Source organism: Annulohypoxylon truncatum (assembly GCF_022578515.1).
Source record: "Annulohypoxylon truncatum strain CBS 140777 unplaced genomic scaffold F4807scaffold_29, whole genome shotgun sequence".
In the NCBI taxonomy this organism is placed as follows: Eukaryota; Fungi; Ascomycota; class Sordariomycetes; order Xylariales; family Hypoxylaceae; genus Annulohypoxylon; species Annulohypoxylon truncatum.
Genome location: NW_025953815.1, coordinates 1 through 19,521, shown reverse-complemented (window position 1 = coordinate 19,521; position 19,521 = coordinate 1). Strand labels below are relative to the sequence as shown.

The window sequence follows — 19,521 nt, the reverse complement described above, 5'->3', positions numbered from 1 at the left end:
TGCCATTTCGTACATGTGTACCGAGTGTCCAATCTCAGATATCGTAAGCTTAGGAGCTCCTCATGACAATATATAAAGCATAAAATGCAACCGTACTCAAATATCCCTGTGTAAATACAGATTGTCTATTCATAATTATGTCTACATACATATACCTATTTCCTCCAGCACCAGTCGGTTAGTCCAGGAAACAGACGAGCACCTGTTTCTGAAGTCAAGACGACATGTTGCTTTTCAAACAGAAAGCTCTCAGACGAGAACAACACTCATAACCTCATATTACAATGAGACGTATCGCATCGTCGTATAGCAGGTTCTATATTGATGAAGAATAGAATATATTTCACAGTGTATACCTAATACAGGATAATTTTATGCGATACCTGACCCGTATCCCCAAGTATCCAACATGCGGATATTCAAAGCAACAAAGCCAACCGTTCAAACCCCTTTTCTCGACACTCAATCAACTACGAACGCTCAACGATGCAGTTACTTGAGTCCTTGCAAGCCACACGTGGGAGCTTTGCACTCGGGGCAACCTTCGCAAGCAACTTGTCGAACAACGGAGTCCCTAACCCGGTCACAGGATCCCACCCCTCAGTAGCATTCCATCCCGCCCCTGGGACGTAGGGTGCCGGCAAGCCACTATAGACTGTAATATGTCAGTGTCCATGTAAAGACAGTGTAGCTCAAGTTAAGAATCGGCATATAAACCACAAAAAAAACCTATGTGGAAAGGGTATAAACATACTATCTGTGCCAGTGCATCCCTTGCTACCGCCCAACTTGATGTCGGTGAGGCCGCCATTTACGGCGTCGCTGTAAAGCCACGGGTTTAGGAAACCTAGAGGTTTCTGGCCGCTCTGGATGCGTGCGTTATTGAGCAAGCTAATGATGGAAGCGAAGGTTGGTGCCGAAGCTGACGTTCCGGCTACTTTGGAGAGTTGTCCTTGAGTGTACACGTTGAAATTTTCTCCTTGGGCTGCAACATCGGGGAATCCACGTCCACTGGGATTGTACAGTCCTTTGAACGTGTCGCCAATGCTGCCGAGGTAGGTAGTCACTGCTGATTTTTGGTAGTCGGGAATCGGGAAAATATCCGAAAAGCCACCAGACGAGAACGAAACGGCTCGCTCAGGCTCTACACCTACCGTGCCACCTACCGACGTAACGTAGGGGCAGGCCGCGGGGAAAATGGGCAAAAGACGTGTAGTGTTCTTGCCGTCGTTGGTTTGACACGCGCTACCTGGGCCGGTGCTAGAAAGAAGTTAATTCACTGATAGGTCTAAAATTCTCATGCATATATAAAAATACTCACTCTCCAGAGCTAAAGAGCACTGAGACGCCCCGAGCGCCAAGTTGGCCAAACATATTGCAAACCTTCTTAACATATTCCTTCGGCACTGACTGCTCATCCTCGCCATATGACGTGGTTAAGGTATGAGGAAGCTCCTGATCATTGAGTTTCAGTAAGTACGTTAAATACTCAAGGTATGGCTCATTGGACCCCTTTATAATTATTAGCAAGTTAACGCTCGGTAATCAAGGTTTTAATCTACTAACAGAACTCGCGTCAGGTTGGCTAGCAATCGTTAGCTTTTAATCAACTCACAAGGACGAAATTTAGGCTTACTCAAGATCAGGAATCAACGGTCCGCGGCCGCCGTTGGAATAGTATCGAATATGTGTGTTGAAACCCAACGACGCCGCATATTGTATATCCAGATTAGCCTCAACGTCGTCATCGACCGTGTCAGTCTGGTTGTTCAAACCACCATTAACCGACACAGTGGTGAAGTTCTGAGAAACGGCGTACGGAGCGAATTGCCCAAGGAATGTATCTAATGCGTCGTGTTTGGCGTATTCATCCAAGAAACCGCTGACACCAAAAATGGTTGGTACATTTGGATCCGCAGTCGTGTCACCCACGTTATAGAGGGCGCGCAAGCATTCAGGGGTCACGGTGCTATTACAGAAAGTCACGTTAAGACTCTGGCTGGGAATTTCAGAAGCGATCTGAAATTTCTCTTGCTGCTCGCTGACATCGAAAACCTGGATTTTCTGGGGTTTCACCTGGCCAAATCTAGTGGTGGGCTGGATCATGGTGATGTGTGGTCTCACTTCGTCGGGTACGGAATAGCTGTTTCGAGTTAGCGAATCTCAATGCTTCTCCGTCGATCAGGGATAGTGCATACTGCAGAGTCCGGACTCGCTGGGCTTTAGAGCCGGCATTTTTGTACACTTGAAAATCGGTGTTCAACAAGTTCGACGCCCTTAGTACGGTGGTTTTGAAATTTATCCATTCGCCGTCATTCTCGATATCGGAGGACGAGATACCGGCTGCCTGAAGCCATTCCAGCACGGCAGCGGTGGATTCTTCTCGAGGCTTCATCATCTCTCTAACCTCATCACGAGACATGTGTTGTCCGTACAGAGGATTCTGCGGGGTAGAGATGTCATAAAGAGTTTTCTCGAAGTGACCCAAGTTGGGCTGTTCGAGAGCAATCCGTAATTTGAGTACTTGAGCCGGATTTGCGTTCTTGACCTTAGTCCAACCGACGGGAACCTTTGGTAAAGACTCAACAACGACATCTTTACCTTCGACGGTGGCCTGGAGCAGCGCAATGGCAGCGCAAAGGAGTGAGGAAGACTTCATCGCGAGCTATGTTATAAGCCGACAGCGAGGATATTGCAGCACCGATAAACAATGCAATGACCAGCTACCTCTTCATAAGAAGAGCTGGATTTAAAACGAGCGAGAGAAAAGGAATGAAATAATAAAGCTCGAACGAGTTCGAGGAGTAGATTTCTATTAAGTATGAAACATCCCCGTATGAGGTTATGTCAGGGCGAACGACACAAATTAAGAAAGCTTGGCTGGCCGATGTAACCAAGGATTCTCGTTAAGAATGCCGAAGGAGTAAGTTTGGAATAAATAAATCCCATACCTACCTGGAACATACTCAAGGTATTCTTACTCAGCCGGCATACGGCGTGCCTACCGTCAAATTAAAATTAATGTCCATGCTGCGGTTTCCCATCTCGGGCTTCCTTCCTTCCACCTGCCATAACGGACACCTAGCGGCCACCTAACACGCCAATCAGGAAAGGGAGAACGCGACGTTATCGGTACCCTAAACATGCTACCAAGTACCTGGCTGTTAGGTGGGATTCGTGTATTCGTGTATTCGAAAGCTGTGCTATGCAGGTAAGACCACAGGATGAAGATCAAATTAGAGAAGGCCGATCATTGACTTGATCAGCGAATCTACATGAGCGCGATTCGAGAATACCTGCTCGCTCTAGTAAATCCATGCCTAGACTAGGTACACATTTACCCAAACACGTATCGAGCTAATGCCTCGACGGATCAATTGGCCAATTAACACTGTACAGATAGCACTAGGTATACATACCAGGTATACCTACCCCAGGCTGCCCAGGCTGTCCAGGGCTGCCAGGGTACGATAACAAGCAACGACTAAACCTCTAGCAAGGTCTATTATTAGCTTCCACCGTGCCTGCCTTTAGTGACTGACCTGTCATTTGCTTGTTTAAACCTCTCAAACCTCTGAGCCTCTTTAGATATATTTATACGGAAGCATCCCCATTCCCAATCATGTAAATCCCGTATAAACTATTTCAGCCGTCATTGCCTACGAATAGGGGAAGAAATTGTACCTAAGGAAAAACAAGAGACCTCTATTGAGCTAAGTTTCTCGTAATGTCTCACAACTAGACCCGTTCTTTTTCTTCTCGTCCGAATCCACCAAACAATAGGTGGTTCTTTTTTTCCTTCATTAGGAAGTTGGATACCTACCTAACTATTACGCTATGCTAATTGAGCGGGTTGTTAAACCTGTCATCGAAAGCTCCTACCATATAAGACTAAGTCAACCCAGTCTAGCCGTCGGTAATAGCAAGTGTTTGAATTATGTCAATTATATCAAACATGTCGGCAGGAACTCACCCGGTGTCTTGGCCCATGAAACATCTTTGACCGATGGCTCGGTAAACTAGAATCACAAGTTTGTGCCCAACACTCAAGATTCTTGTTAGGTGATAGCAAGATGTTTATGGAAAGAGGAAATCTTTTCAGTCCGGGTTCTAAGTCTAATAAGCCAGCTTATACTGATTTTTCCTCGCAGCGATCAACAGACCACGTCAGATCTTACAGCTCAATGTTTCCAATTGGATAAATATCAGCCGAACTGTTCTTATTCATAGCGTTGTTGCTTCAGGCATTTGTTGTGTGATTGTCTTGGTGGCTATTGGATTTGATGAAGTCTTGCACCAGACCCTGTTACAATAACACCTCTTATAAGCGGACCTCAAATCATCGCCCTATTCACTACAAGCTACAAGTCCTTACACCTTTCTAGGGGTTTATCGCTAGTTGAAGCCGAGAAAGGAAAAGGTGATGAGTTCTAGACCCCAATCGAAATAAATAAAAATATAACTACTAGGACCATCGTTTTCGGCTTCATTCGCGGGATTGTGGTCGGGGTGCGATTGGTGTAGGGATTATTTATGCGACGAGATCTACTTAAGCGCTACAAGAATTTCTTATATTGAGCCACCTCAGAAGCACCAGGGGAGACGGTATAAGGACGAACACTGCACGATGCGACTCGTGAAGGATCTGGGAAGACTCAAAGATGTGTATGCTCTTACCCGGATAAACTGTACATTTAAATGATAATATCAGTTTAACTAATATACCCAGATGTATTGGCAAATCCCCCAATATAACTTCAGTATCACTCGTTTATTTCACGTCCTGTCAGTCTAGTCTGAAGCTCCGGGTATAATCCCGCAAGCTCGGCCTCCCTAGACGCGATAGTATTCTCAGAAGTTCTGCCCTGGTGCTTAAGTGTCCACAGTCTCAAGCCTGTGATAATAGCTATGACCGCAAACTTCTCTCCTAGCTCACCCGTCTGCCCACTCTCCCTGAATTCGATCCTGAAGGGATTCATCACTGACCAATTACTGTTCCAGGCGAAAATAGCGACGACCTCTGGTCCTCCACTTGTGCTTCCTTGTGATGCCCCATCGCCCAGATTTGCGTCCTTCCCTGACCGGTTTGAGAGTCTCAACAGCTTGAACCCGCACTTCCACGGCGAATCGACTAAGTTCTTATCCTGGTCGCCTTTGCTCTTCCGCCACTCAAAATCCTCACGCCGCACTCCTTGTTTGTGTCCTGTCTCAGTTGAAAATCGGAATGTTGCCGTGCCCGAACTCGTGGCAGCATGCATGATTTCCGTGTAATTCTCGTTAGAGGCGCCACCTGAAGGTCGAGCTAAGGTAATGATGCTGTTCAGTGACGAAATATTACCGTTCTCATCGCCAGCCGCAGCGAGCATCGGGTCCTTGTCGGTTGGCCCATTATGCAAGATCACACCTGGTCTTCCCGGCCCCTTTCCACTCAAACCCGTGTGCACTGCAACAGCGAAGAGTCGTTTATCTGTAATGCTGCCTAGATGGAATATGGTACTAATCCTCCATTGGTAATGTGCATCTAAAATCGATGGAAGTGGCCGATAAAGGGTAAGCACGGTGTTTGACGATACATTAGGAATGCCTCCTGGTTGCGTCGCGCTCCGTGAATGGTACTCCGGGACAACTTCTGAATATGGCGGTGGTGCTAAGTCCCCATTTTCAGCTATCTGCGATTTTGGATGTTCCAGATTCCCCATCTTGTTACATGAAGTTCGTCGGTGTGTGTATAATCACCCACAGGTAGGTATCGTAAATTCGTAGAAAGGATATAGGGCGTTTAGATCAACATCCATGTAACAACATGACACCAAATAAGAACCTGTAGATATCAAGCTTAGGTAGAAACCAAGCTCAATCAACACAGAACTTCCTAAGCATAAGCAAGCTTAGCCTTTCAGGGATACTCGGATTTATCTACTTCCGACCTATTTGGGCAGCATTAGACATCAGTATAGTTGTTAAAATCCTCCTATATTTTTATATCAATTCGTCTATATCATACTGTGTTCTTGCTTGTTGTTGGTCATTACTTTGAGGCAAAACAGTCAAGAACTGATAATATAACAGTTAGCCACAAACTTTGCAGCGAATCAAAAGTAGAATCAGTAAGTGATTTGGTAAATCGCCATCCATGTTACTCTGGAACTAAAACTGAGATTATGTAAATATCAATACCATTCTTTGTGAGAATTAAGTAAAATCTAGTTAGTATACGTTTGGTAACCAGCCACAAAATGGAATAGAATAGTACAAGTTCACTTGACATCATATGAAGGTCGGCTTGCGATCGCAGTTCAATGTTATGATAGATTCATCAAGCGTTGACGGGGTAATCAGCGCACTACCTCCTTCAACTGTCTACCACACCTTCTATCCCGGAAGGCCAGTAAAGTCTCCATAGTCCAATGCTCACCGGTGCCATCGAAAGGACGCCCTTCTAAAGGTTTACCTTGAGATACTGGATATTTGATGATCAGGTTCTCGTGCAGCCAACCTCGATTGTGTCCTCGATCCGGGTTGCCCCTACCACACACTTTCTGGTGAATCGTATAATGGTCATCTATACCATCTTGACAATCGGAACACAGGCTTCTAGCCCACTTTCACATAGTTTCCTATCACATGGCCGTTAGTTGAAGGGTAAATTGTTTTTCGGCCCAAGAGGCACATACCAGGAAATTGGCCCTGTTTCCCATGACATTTTCCAATCCACCATTCGTTCTCATTCTTGGTTTTGCTGACAATTTCTATTACGTCTCCTGCCCTAAAACTTATATCACCTTCAGCCTGGGCGGAGTAGTCATATAGAGCAGTAACAGTTTCGACAGCAGGCGCTCCGCTAAGTCGGCTGGGCTTCGGTTTTGGCGGAGGAGGCTTTGGCTTCCCTGCCGCAAGCGCTGCTAATCCCGCCGAACTGGGACCACCTAAGGGCGGTGACATGGGTGGCTTTAGGCCGGCTGCGGACGCGGAGTATGGTGGAGGAGGATTCTCCACAACATCTGACTGGGATGATTGACCATACTTCGCTGATACCGGGCTCGGCGTTGATGACGGACCGGCAGTGAGCAGACCTGTAGGTCGTGTACTTGCTTCGATCGCTGGTGGCTTGTTCCCGTACTTAGGCGGCTTCTTTTGACCGCTGGTCTTAAACCGGACAATACTTAGCGCTTCGGTTTGCTCCTGAATACCCTCTCGTTTCCTCATGAATGCTTCCTCAACGTCGAGCGTTAAATCGAAATATCCAATATCGCAATGCTGCATCTTCTCGTGAAGTGTATAGAAGATGTTTAATTGCATGTAATAGAAGGATTGGAATAGCGGCTTGATGAATTGGCGCTCAAGAGTAAATAGCTTCGGCAATTCGTCTTTTAACAGATCGTTGAAATAGTTGAATTCCTGAGTGGCTTGCTCGACATCGCTTTCTGCCTTCCACAAGGCCTTCTCATCCTTGGCGCTTTTCTCCTTTTTATCTTGGATTTTCTTGAGTGTCGCATTGTGCCGGTCGAAGTCGAGCTTTTTGTGTTCACGCTTCGTCGCGGTCTTCCTGATGACCTTAAGTACGTCGAGCAGCTCGTTTGCCGGGCGGATGACTCGCGAATCGATCATCTCAAGTTCAGGCTTGAGCGACTCTTGTAAGTCCTTGACAATAGCTTCGTACTCCATGCAAGCACGGATACCTTCGGGGTTGCCTTGGATTTCCAAGGAATCTGGGTCAGACATGCGACCAGATATGGGCTTGTAAATCTCGGTCATGGCCTTGCTGAATTCAATTTGGTGGTTGAGCATGCCATTGATGGCGTCGAAGTATTTTTTGCTTTCATCGTGGAGGCGCTTGGTCTCGACCTCGAGCTCGTGGAAGCGTCGTTCGGCATCGATGAACACGGGATCTTTACTATGTTCGCCAATGTTGAATTTGGCTTTGAATTGTTGCGGCGCCTATGCGTTAGAGAGTGCTGGTTAGCTAAAGAGTGCCTTTTTACATCAGGCGCATTGATGCTCACTCGGACGACGCTCTTCTGAAAACCTCGGAAGCTCATCGCTTAACGGGGTTAAAGTGATCCTGTCCGATAGAGGGATGTCCGGTAAAGATGGAGATATTGGAAGGAGTATTATTGCCTTGGGCTGATGGTATTCTTGGTACTGCGATTAACTAGGTACCTAAATGATGCCCCGCGAAGCAATGCCGAATATGTCGTGTAGGGTGCGTAGTACCGATCGTCGAGTAAACTGGGAAAAGGATGAAGGATGTATAGGAGGAAGATGATAGATGATGTGTGCTGCAAGGCAGGGCTAGTGGTCAAGGTTGTACTTGTAGTAATTGTGGTGGTAGTAGTAAACTTGGGAATGGGTGCTGGGTAAACTTGGGGCTATTTCTTCGCCCAGTGACGACGTCGTTCCTTGTGGCAGTGCCTTAGCTCGGGCTTCGCGGAGAGTCCGCAAGGTCCACGGTGGTTGTGTGTGGCTTGGATGTTTATCTTAAATACTTAAACCGTTTTTTGGGAGCCTGGAAAATGGGACGAAGAGAAGTTACCAGGTTACTTGGTAGCTTGGGTAACTCCTGGCTCGTGAACATCCAGTTTTTCACCCCTATCATGTTACACAGCTTGATACTAGATAAAACATCAGATACATGTATCGGAATTTCCACATGATTCCAAGGTTCCTTCTCTAGATACTGTACATAGATAGGTACACTTGCCGTGTTCCGTAATGTGGGAAACTTTCTTTGTGTTAGGTGGGCTGTCACTTTAATCCATGCTAAACAGCAGGGCCTAAAAGCTCGCTAACGTCATCAAACCTGAAGGAGGGGCAAGCGTCATTGTGGATACCGTCGGGTTATGTAATACGCCTACCTGGTAGGTAGAATCTTGTACGCGTCATAGTTCATCCGTCCCGGTATCACCGAGCTTCAGCTGTTAGCAACGGCCGCCGAACCGACCGAGCTTCGGAGCTTTTTTTTCGCGCCTTTTTAGCATTTGCTTTGAAATTCGCCGTTCGCCATCTAGCCATCAACCATCCAGCTTCATACAAGCTCTCCGCAACCTTTCTCTTTCTTCTATACCTATCAGTTTTCTCCATACTAAATTTAATATCTTATCCACGCATCACAAAATCATGGCGAACGTCGCCTCTTCAGCCTTGAGACGGGCTTCGCGCCTCGGCCTCAAGCAATCCCTCGCTTCGACCCCTCTACGAGGAATTCCTTCTATGTCAAGAGTGGGAGCCGTAACCACAGCACAAGTTTCACGAAGAGGTTATGTATCAGAAACAAAGCGGGATAATGCACAAGTCAATGTCGAGACCGCAATACGGCTTGACAAGAAGGATTTTATGAATGAGAAAGGCGAACTCATCACGGGAAGACCCGGTGCTCCTGCGAATGCCACAATCAGCCCAATGGCTGAAGTTCTTAAGGAAGCTACTGTTTTAGAGGAAGGGCAACGTCCTATCTATCTTGATATGCAGGCTACGACACCGGTCGACCCTAGAGTCCTTGATGCTATGTTGCCTTTCTTCGTTAACGTCTACGGCAACCCCCATTCGCGAACACACGCATACGGTTGGGAAAGTGAAAAGGCTGTGGAGGAGGCACGAGAGCATGTCGCAAAGCTTATTGGTGCAGATGCTAAGGAAATTATATTCACCAGCGGCGCGACAGAGAGCAACAACATGAGTATCAAGGGTGTCGCGAGGTTTTTCGGGCGGTCGGGCAAGAAAAGGCACATTGTCACTAGCCAAACGGAGCACAAATGTGTCCTCGACAGCTGCCGACATCTTCAAGACGAAGGTTTCGACGTTACATATCTCCCAGTTCAAAATAACGGCCTCATAAATTTAGAGGAGTTAGAAGCCGCAATTCGACCGGACACAGCCATTGTTAGTATTATGGCCGTGAACAATGAGATTGGTGTTATCCAACCCTTGGAGGAGATTGGCAAATTGTGTCGCCAGAAAAAGGTCTTCTTCCACACCGACGGTGCTCAGGCAGTTGGCAAGATTCCTTTGGATGTTAATGCGATGAATATCGACTTAATGTCAATCTCATCGCACAAGATCTATGGTCCCAAGGGCATTGGTGCCTGTTATGTTCGAAGACGGCCGCGGGTCAGATTAGACCCTATCATCAGTGGCGGTGGTCAGGAGCGAGGTCTACGCAGCGGTACCCTTGCTCCGCCCCTCGTTGTCGGATTTGGTGAAGCTTGTCGTATCGCCAAGCAAGAGTTAGATGTAAGTTTTTATCTACATTTTCCCCTTCTAACGTTTTCTCTAAGCAACTGATGAACCGCTTAAACATGCATGGCTTGCTGAATTCCTTGACCGGACTTGTTCTGTTGAGACATAGCACACACGTCTGATTTTTGTCGCACTTCCATACGTTACCATTGGATGTCTTGAGAGGACCATTTTGCTGACGAACCTATACAGTACGATTCGAAGCGCATCAAGTCATTGTCTGATCGGTTATTGAAGGGACTCTTATCCTTGGAACATACAAGCCAAAATGGCGACCCTGAACGTTTCTATCCAGGTTGCGTCAACGTCTCCTTTGCGTACGTTGAAGGTGAATCACTTCTCATGGCTCTGAAGGACATCGCGCTATCATCTGGCAGCGCTTGTACTTCCGCGTCATTAGAGCCGAGTTATGTTTTAAGAGCACTGGGCAACAGTGATGAGAGCGCACACAGCAGTATTCGATTCGGCATTGGTCGGTTCACTACGGAGCAGGAAATCGATTACGTTCTCAAGGCTGTTCAGGAACGAGTCACCTTCCTTCGCGAATTAAGCCCTCTATGGGAACTCGTACAGGAAGGTATCGACTTGAATACGATTGAGTGGAGTCAGCATTGATTCATCACCATCCCTAATGAATTACTCTTTATTCTCATCTCGTCTAGGGCGTAGGGTGTAAGGTTATGAAATGATGCCACAATACGGTCAGTATGGCTAGTTCTACAATCTCTTACGATCAGGGAACCGAGACCGACGAGGCCTCGTTTGTACTTTAGGAGTTAGGCTGGTTGGTACGTTGTTTGGCTCGTCGCTCATTGCGAGCATACAATAGGCAGGTATATGTGGTTTCGAGTCGCTTAGGTTGTGCGGCTATTATGAGGACACCACGGGGGAAAAATACATATGAAACAGGATGTGTCTATTGATACCTATAGCATAACGTGCTTAAAAATGAAATACGAGTAAATCATTTTCTGCATAGGTGTTAATATGAAGAATCGGCCCAATGTAATTTCTCTTGCGCTTGTAATTATACGAATCCTGAATTCATTTTGTTGCTGGAGTTTCTCCCCACTACAAAATAAACCCCTGACCCGTAGGGCTGAGAACGATCTGATCCAGACTGCTGGAGAAACCTTGGCAAAACCAATAGAAGACTTTGCCGCCTTATGTTTTAGCAACGTAATAGGTCAAAGGTACATCTATACCTAGGTATGTACGTCATTGTATAAATGACCAGAAATGTCAACAAACAGGTCGGAGCATGACGCTGAAAACTAAGGACATTCCCATTTCCATGATGAAATTTTTTGAAGTGTAAAGTGGAAAACTGACGCAATTTGTATGTGGTTCTAGATGTATCATCTTCTTTAAGCGCGATACTTAGGTAGGAACATCCTGGTGGCTTGAAATACCTGACCCAATGAAGAATAAATGACATTGAATGACATCAGTGAAGACGGCCCGGTGCCACAAATAATGACGTCGTACTTTCCTAAAAGCGTAGTCTCGCTCCCCACTTTTATACCATAGGCACCAAACACCATCGTTACTTACATCAGGGAATTTAAGAGATTGCCTTCTGAGAATCTGATTACTAAAGTTGTCTATCGTGCAATTGCCCAGTAAATTTATTATATAAAGCACCCTTCACTCTCTTCCTATCTTCACATACACCTACAATTATTATACACTTCGAACTTAACAGACTACAAACATCAATCCATACAACCGTACAACCTATCTATACCAGAACCCCTTACTTTTACTATCCAAGATGTCAAACGACAACACATCTACTCTCCAGGCAGTCGTTGACTCCGTCACAGGCACCGTACAGAATGCCTACGGTAGTGTAACTGGCAACACATCCCATCAAGTACGCTACCCTCTTCCAAACCTCCCACATTTCCCATTTATTAACATGCAGTCATTTAGGCGGAAGGGCAAGCCAAGCAGAACAAGGCCGAGACCGAAAATGACGCTTCTCACGCAACAGCCAAGGTCCCAGGTTTCACTGCTTCGTCCTCAGGCGCAGTCACCAAGGATGACCCTAACCGAACCTCCGGCGCGTACAACCAGACAGTTGGTTCAGCTAAGGAGTTTGTCGGTGGATTAACTGGTTACGAGGTAAGTGCTTACCCAGAGAACATCTGCCTCATTACAGTACATTCTAACCTATGCGAACAGTCTTTAAAGGCGGCAGGTCGGCAACAGAACCAGGAAGGTCAACAGCAGGAGGCAAAAGGCCAAGTCAACGACTATGCTAGCGGCATTTCTGACCGTGTTGCTGGTACGCTTGGCGGAGCCGTCGCCGGTGTCACAGGCAACAAGGCTGCCGAAACAGAGTATCAGCGACAACATGACGCCGGAAAAACAACTCAACGGGGAGCCGAGGAGGATATAATGAAGAAAGCTGATGCTGAGTCTGCAGCCTCACGCAAGTCTTAAATTTTTCAGCGAGTTGCCATGTTGGGAATTAAATCCCATAGTTATGGCGTCTGGTTTTATGATACCCACGCGACATGAGATTATATAACTGGGATATGGGTCCGGTGGGCTGTGGAGATGGATTGATAAGGCAGTATGCGTTTATATCCGAAATAGACTCAATGCCCACCTATGTTTCTGTAATATCTAGATGCTTATGTGACTATGCCGGGGAGAGCAATCTATTATGATGACTACTGAATTAATATGTATGTCAGCTATCTGTCATGCTTGTCAGCAGACGGACGAATAGCAATCGCAACCAGCATAGTGAATTCGTCAACGCCCCCCTGTCGCGGCTCTCTACATGGGTAACACCTGATTCTGTAGCCCGCATTATAGGGCAGAATACTATGTAGGTACAACATCCATCAATGTATCTATGTGTTCTTAGTGACACTTAAAACTGTTGCGATTTCGCCGTACGTAAGACTCGGCTCTTCCCTATAGTGTCTTAGGCAGTGGGATACTGTTCGCAAGACCCCGTCATGAGGTACTTGTTGGCCGAGAAACCAGGCCAATTCGAACATCTGTATGGTTAGAAACATTGTTCATTTTCACATGACGCTGGCTATATCGGCATAGTCTTATGCAGATCAAATGAATCATCCATTTCCCGTATGAGGCTACTTATAAGATTACCGCATAGGAGTAAGCCGTAGCACCTACTACGATCGTCGATGGATGGAGCGTTGTAGACAAGGTATAATCTTGACCTTGACTTAATATGGTATATTGTCGTACAGAGAATCGTGAAAACCACAAGGGAAAAAAACTTCATTTGGAAGAAAAAGAGAAAAAGAAATTACCAAATGGAAGAAAAGATACAATGCAGGCTTCTGAGTGGCGGTTAAACGATGCAGCCACATTCAATTTGTGTCAGGTGAAGGTTGTAAGTCTTGTAAGAGTCTGCGAAGTCGCCAATCGACTGTGGTACGTACCTGGATGTGCCCGCTGTGGAGCACCCCAAATCCGCTTAGGTACGTAGTAGGACTTCCCGATGTTTCTGTGTACCAACAGCATCAAACCTTCTTTTAATGTGGAGCTGCCCTGCCCTATACTACTTTTCGAAGGTACTATGTATTCTTTCGGACCCCAACTTTTGAACTTACCCTGAATCAACCTCAATTCAGCATAGAGCCGCAGACCATACCAGGCTCCAGAGTCTTCAGGGCTGACTACGCCGTAGGAGCAGCCTATTCCCTCATGCACGACAAGCTTAACCATTGCCAATCACTAGCCCCCAACTTACTTCTGTTTTCCCCTAATATTTTTAGTGTCTTCAACCTGCCAACCGGGGCATGGCCCGCGGCCAGTCCCATCTTCATCGCTACTATGGCCCCTTCTTTTCCTAAGATGGGCAGGGTGGGCTGGATGGGTCGACTACTATGGTGTGCCGACATTTCTTCTTGACCATGACAGCATTTTGGATGTATCTCATTCTATGCTCGGGAGTGTCACTGTATCTTCGGTGAAGACAAACACCTGCAGCACTATTCTAGAAGCTATTCTTGGGTTCTTCTTTGGAAGCTGTCTATTATCGTCTAGTACACATTAGCACATCATCCCTTGATATTGCTAAGCCATGTACTACTCGGTTAGTAAGTTTTTAGATGCGTGTCTGGAGTGCCGGGGATGGCTAAACCGCGTTTCTCGGCGGTGTTGTTGGGTTGTATGCTATAGTAAGTAGGAAACCACTTTGATCTACGGTGTTGTCGAGGGTATCTAGCGCCTCCCTTTCCATACGACCTAACGGTGGATGGTCAACCTTGGAATCCCGCGCTATTCACCGGACATCCAGGCACCTGCCCATTCTCCCTTCTAATTCGCTTGCCGCACCGTATTATCTGCCATTACGAACCACCATATCCTGTTAGGTTATTGGTGGAACACATCTTAAGGCTCACCGAAGGCGTACTCTACTCACACCCTGACACACGGCCGTTCCTGGGACCATAAACTGCAGCCCAGATAGTGGAGCATCATGCGGTAACTCGGTATAGGCGTAGGTATTTCTTGTCTCTTGGGTTGTCGTCAAAATGACTCCTAAGACGAAGCTCGCCCTTTCTTATTTCTGCAATGTGCGGGTCGACATCTATACTCTGTCAGGCAGCACTACCCGCTACCTCTAAATCGATAGTCTACGGATTTCGCTGGGCACAAGTGCCCGCGCGGCTCTACCTCCAAGGGTCATTTGCAGGAGGAGTTCATACAAACCCCTGCCGGAAACACATTTCCACTGTTACTATGAACCGGGACAGATGCGTCGGTGCCACTCAAGAACGCTTTAAGGAATCGGTTTAGGTCGCCCATCCCCGCGCGGCATCCCCTTAGGATTCGAGTTCACAATCTACTTGTATCAACGGCCCACTTGTTCAGAGGTCATCCTACGACGTAGTTGTGCCATCTGCTCACTTTCGTTGACATACACATAACCTCGTGAACGTTGCCTAAGACCTTAAACCCCTTTCTCCGAGATTTCGGCGTCCTCCATCTTGGAAGCCTGAGGTAGTTGACGGTTCGGCTCCTCCTTTCGGCTGTCTCCTGGTGGTTTCAAGGATAAAAAAAAGTCGAGTGACACCGGCAGTCTTTTTGGTTGTCTACCACTCAGAACGCGAGTTTCAGGGGTTGACTCATCAGGGCAGGTCCGGTACTAATAGATTGAGGTATCTCCCTTGTAGCAGCTACCAGTGCGAGATTTTTACACCATACTGGTGGAAAACAATAAACCACTTCCAGACGAGTGTGACCAAAATTTATCATCTTCAGTCCGAGGTTAAATTATCCATCAATCCACGAACAATCTCGACCATGGGTAGAAGAACATCTACAGCGATGATGCGAATTGCGATCGCGGGTGCTGGGGGCTTTGCCTCCCTTCTGGCTCAGGAGCTCTCCCGTAGCGCCTACGCCATAATCGTTCTTTCGACAAAGGTGGTTGAGCCAAGGGTCACTACTACGTTAGAATTAACTAATGAGTTCATAGGAACACCCGGAATTCGAAGCCAATTACGACTGCCAGGTGGCCGTAGTCGACTATACTGTCCTTGAGGACCTTCAGTTCGCTCTCGAGGGCGTCGACCTTGTGATTTCCACCATTTCCGGCGCAGAACAACTTAACCTCATCGACGCAGCTAGACGGGCTCGCGTGCGTTGCTTCGTACCTTCTGAGTTTGAGGGCTCCATAAGCCGTAGGCCGCCGGCAGGAACTGATCCCTTCGACAATGATTCATCGACAGCTTTAGATCAGCTCCGGCATTGGTCACAGTCGAGACAGCACTCGATGAAATACACAGTATTCTCATGCGGCGTCTTCTACGAACGGTTCGCCCCTGGAGGCCTTCAAGCATTCAACATGGGCCTCGCCTGTCGGGTTAGGAACCAGGGAGACTACATGGTAGATGTAGGACAAGGGATTGCCGAAGTTCCAGAAGCTACTCCTCAGGGCCGTCCCATATACATCGTTATGACATCTGCAGTCGATGTAGCACGATTCGTCGCGGCGGCTGTCGAGCTGGGTATTGATACTTGGCCGAGAGAATTCAAAATGCGTGGTACCCGACTGACGACTCAGAGACTTCACGAGATCTGTAGTGAAGTTCGAGGAGGTGAGTGGCAAAATACTATCCATTTGACGCCGTTGCTAATTCGTAAAAGTCGAGTTCGAAGTGATCACGATACCATACGATCAGATTGAGCAGTGGCTTCGTTACTACGAGCAGAGTCGGGACGAGGCTAAATGGTACTCGATGCAACATCTCCTGCAGACCGCTAACGGCCGCTACACTTTTGGGGAGACAAATTTGAACGATGCGGTGGATGTACAACCTACGAGCTTTCGTCAGTGGCTATACAACACTTGGGGCCCGGCGTAGGCCTACCAGTCTTCCCGGTTCTAATGGGCTTGGATGGCTTGGATGGCTGACTGGGTATTCATGTACGCCACCTAGAAACACTCGGGCAGCCGTCCATGTATCGTCGACCATTCTGCCTACGACCGGCATCTCTGACTTGTTGCTTGTTTATCCAGCCACGGCGACTCTTCTAGGTGATCTAGAACACACCATGGCGGAGCCGAAGAGAAGCATATCATTTATTCTTATTTACCGATATTTTCTACCTAAGCTATAAATCACATGCATATCAGCATTTAGTTTTACTTAACTATTGGCCGTGAGCCTGCGAGCCTGCTGGCTAGGCGTAGCAATCTGAATCAGACACCCCTCCTTCATACATACAAGAAGACTCGGTCGAAGTTCCCGCTATTTTTTGGATTCTGGGTGACATCGTCCTATGAAGGAGATCTTGTGAGACAGTCTAGCCCAATTCATGGCACGCCAATTCTTATTAGTGTCCCACTTCCATACATGGCTGCAGCTATGGATACATGTACATCGCGAACTGCGCCCCATTTATATATCATACCGCCTCTCCCTCCTATGAAAACCGTAAAGTGACTGCTAAATCGTTACCAAACAATCGGGTTCGTAAGGCCAAGGCAGTGCCCCCATGCTGGCCATTCTCATTGGATATCAAGTGTCCCTGGTCTGTCTCGCTCACTGGATAGCCATTGCTTACACGAAGTCTGAGTGGCAAGGAAACGCACGATGATTTGACTAATTCCTTACACTTCACTCTCACTTGTCAATCTACCGGGACTCATTCGAACGTTCATGAGTTAAGTTACGACCGGGTGCTGCCTTGAGCAATGCCAGACTAACCTGATCATATATGCAGTCTCACGCGAACATACCTTGATATATATATATCTACACATATAACATTTGCCTTGCGGGAGGGCACCTAGGACGGAACCGTATGTTAAAATTCGGCGATGATCTTCGTCCCTGCAGCCTTGGCTCTCGATACTATGTAAACTGTCGTCACGTCTTCCCCTTATTGCCTAGGCTAAGCCCTAAATACATTAAAAATTCCCTTTCCCCAATGACCCCCCATAGGACCATTTTTGCGTCTCTCGAGCGCAACATGGGGCCCATATCCTGCCCTACGCCGATGTGCGTCAACACCCACCGAAGGCTGCAGGTAAGCCGCTGTGACACCCTTAAGTCACGGGTAATGGTACCGTACCATGGCCACTTGATCTGGGACCCCGTTCTACCCAGTCTTTACACTTATCGCAGAGCCTCAATTTTCTAAACTGAAATAAGAAAAAAAAAAATTTTTTTTGTGGTGTTTCCCTTCCCCCCCTTTCTCCAAATTGTTTCGGGTTGAACCGCGGGGTGGCTGGTTAAATCATTGCAGATTACCATGGGGGACCCACCTACGGGCCACACCCCCCCGGGCTACCCCGTTTCTCATTAAAATACTTTAATTTTATTTATATTGTTTTTAACGAATATTAAAGCTTTTTTAATAATTTTTTTGCGTATTTATGGTTTTAAAAATAATTTATTTAATATTATTTTTTTTAATTTTATTAATAAAATTTTAATAAAATTATTAAATATTATCTCAGCTAGCTCAGACTAGAGTTTGAGCAATTAGCCACACCTAGCCACGCTGCGCGTGGGCCACATGGCCCGTGCCACTGTATCTGTGGGGCGGGCGTGGCTAATTGCTCAAACTCTAGTCTGAGGCCGAGTGGTGCAAAAACCCCTGTCAAGACCACAAATTGAAGCTATTCTCAAAATTCAAATACACATTATGTCACAACCACGTATAATATGCCTTAGAGAATATAGCTCGGGGCTAGTAATAGATAACCTGAAGCTTTCTAGCTACTTAGAATACCGTTTGGACCTAAGCTCAGCATATCCCAGCCTTCGAGGGTTGAAAATTCAAGACCACAAGACCACAAAAATTATACCCGTTTGCTTTAAGGCGACAACACCACAACCAACGATCGGATCAATTTAAAACTTGGCAGCCGTGTAGAACTTCGATAGCTCTACGTCCGAGGCTATTTATATATTCAATAGCTTGAATGGTTGCTGTGTGAGAGCCTTGCCGAGGCACGCTTGCTAAGGCTCGCTTGATGAGGCTAAAGCTCGAATCAAGGTTGATATTGACGTGTCTAGAAGCAAGTTAGTAACTATTACTTATATAAAAAGGATTACTTACTTGAAGGATAGCTTTTTGACTGTATATTCGAGTATTTACCAAATAAACGCGTTGGCGCGTTCTAACTATTAGGAAGGTTTGGGTGCACCGCGATTTAAACGTACCGATTCTACTTGTTATACTTTGTATCAAAAATAAAGCCCGTATATTTAAGTCGCAGTATACCCAAACCTTCCTAATAGTTAGAACGTTGATTGAATAAGAATTTATTTGAATTATTTGAACGTGTGGCCTTGAGGGAAAAAAATCACCACTGGGCCTCAGACCAGAGATCCTGCTTTTGTGTGCGCGCATTTGATTGGTTAAAAATTGGTGTGGCTAGAAGGGTACAAAGCAAAAGCGGGGCTCTGGTCTGAGCTCGCTGAGATAAATTAAATAATAAAATAATAATTAAAATAAAAGTTTTTAAAGTTTTTAAATTTTATAAATTTTTCGATTTATAATTTAATATTATATTATTAAAATTAATTTAATTAATTAAATATTAATATAATTAATTATATTAAAAAAAACGTTTTTAATATTATATTTAAAATTATTAAAAATAATTTATTTATTTATATAATTATTTTAAAATATAATATTTTTTATATAACGTTATTTATATAAATAATAAAATAATTTTTTTTTATAAAAACTTATATTTTTTTTAAATTAATTTTTAAATAAAAAATTAAAATAATTAATTAAATTATAATATAAAAATATATAAAATTT

The 19,521-nt window shown here is 45.8% G+C and overlaps 6 protein-coding genes across 6 annotated transcripts; 3 read left to right on the top strand and 3 right to left on the bottom strand.

Moving 5' to 3' along the window:
* Window positions 1–252: 252 nt before the first annotated feature.
* F4807DRAFT_435629 (subtilisin-like protein) lies at window positions 253–2,920 on the bottom strand. The gene is made up of 6 exons (XM_047998910.1): window positions 2,199–2,920; window positions 1,637–2,143; window positions 1,567–1,585; window positions 1,322–1,512; window positions 755–1,260; window positions 253–655 (listed from the first exon to the last, which is right to left on the bottom strand). The coding sequence occupies exons 1-6, from the start codon at window positions 2,657–2,659 to the stop codon at window positions 471–473; spliced, it is 1,869 nt and encodes a 622-aa protein (XP_047851633.1). The 5' UTR covers window positions 2,660–2,920; the 3' UTR covers window positions 253–470.
* A 1,832-nt stretch (window positions 2,921–4,752) lies between these two features.
* Window positions 4,753–5,968, bottom strand: F4807DRAFT_435623 (uncharacterized protein). Its single transcript, XM_047998909.1, has one exon. The coding sequence runs from the start codon at window positions 5,697–5,699 to the stop codon at window positions 4,764–4,766; it is 936 nt and encodes a 311-aa protein (XP_047851632.1). The 5' UTR covers window positions 5,700–5,968; the 3' UTR covers window positions 4,753–4,763.
* A 160-nt stretch (window positions 5,969–6,128) lies between these two features.
* Window positions 6,129–8,707, bottom strand: F4807DRAFT_435622 (BAR-domain-containing protein). The gene is made up of 3 exons (XM_047998908.1): window positions 8,004–8,707; window positions 6,675–7,938; window positions 6,129–6,617 (listed from the first exon to the last, which is right to left on the bottom strand). Exons 1-3 carry the CDS (start codon window positions 8,037–8,039, stop codon window positions 6,595–6,597), a joined length of 1,323 nt encoding a protein of 440 aa, XP_047851631.1. The 5' UTR covers window positions 8,040–8,707; the 3' UTR covers window positions 6,129–6,594.
* A 270-nt stretch (window positions 8,708–8,977) lies between these two features.
* F4807DRAFT_435619 (cysteine desulfurase) lies at window positions 8,978–11,276 on the top strand. The gene is made up of 2 exons (XM_047998907.1): window positions 8,978–10,230; window positions 10,429–11,276. The coding sequence occupies exons 1-2, from the start codon at window positions 9,118–9,120 to the stop codon at window positions 10,849–10,851; spliced, it is 1,536 nt and encodes a 511-aa protein (XP_047851630.1). The 5' UTR covers window positions 8,978–9,117; the 3' UTR covers window positions 10,852–11,276.
* Window positions 11,277–11,827: 551 nt separating this feature from the next.
* F4807DRAFT_435618 (uncharacterized protein) lies at window positions 11,828–12,841 on the top strand. The gene is made up of 3 exons (XM_047998906.1): window positions 11,828–12,112; window positions 12,172–12,363; window positions 12,424–12,841. Exons 1-3 carry the CDS (start codon window positions 12,011–12,013, stop codon window positions 12,682–12,684), a joined length of 555 nt encoding a protein of 184 aa, XP_047851629.1. The 5' UTR covers window positions 11,828–12,010; the 3' UTR covers window positions 12,685–12,841.
* A 2,440-nt stretch (window positions 12,842–15,281) lies between these two features.
* F4807DRAFT_187001 (NAD(P)-binding protein) lies at window positions 15,282–16,854 on the top strand. Its single transcript, XM_047993640.1, has 3 exons — window positions 15,282–15,657; window positions 15,710–16,331; window positions 16,381–16,854. Exons 1-3 carry the CDS (start codon window positions 15,535–15,537, stop codon window positions 16,596–16,598), a joined length of 963 nt encoding a protein of 320 aa, XP_047851628.1. The 5' UTR covers window positions 15,282–15,534; the 3' UTR covers window positions 16,599–16,854.
* The last annotated feature ends 2,667 nt before the right edge of the window (window positions 16,855–19,521 follow it).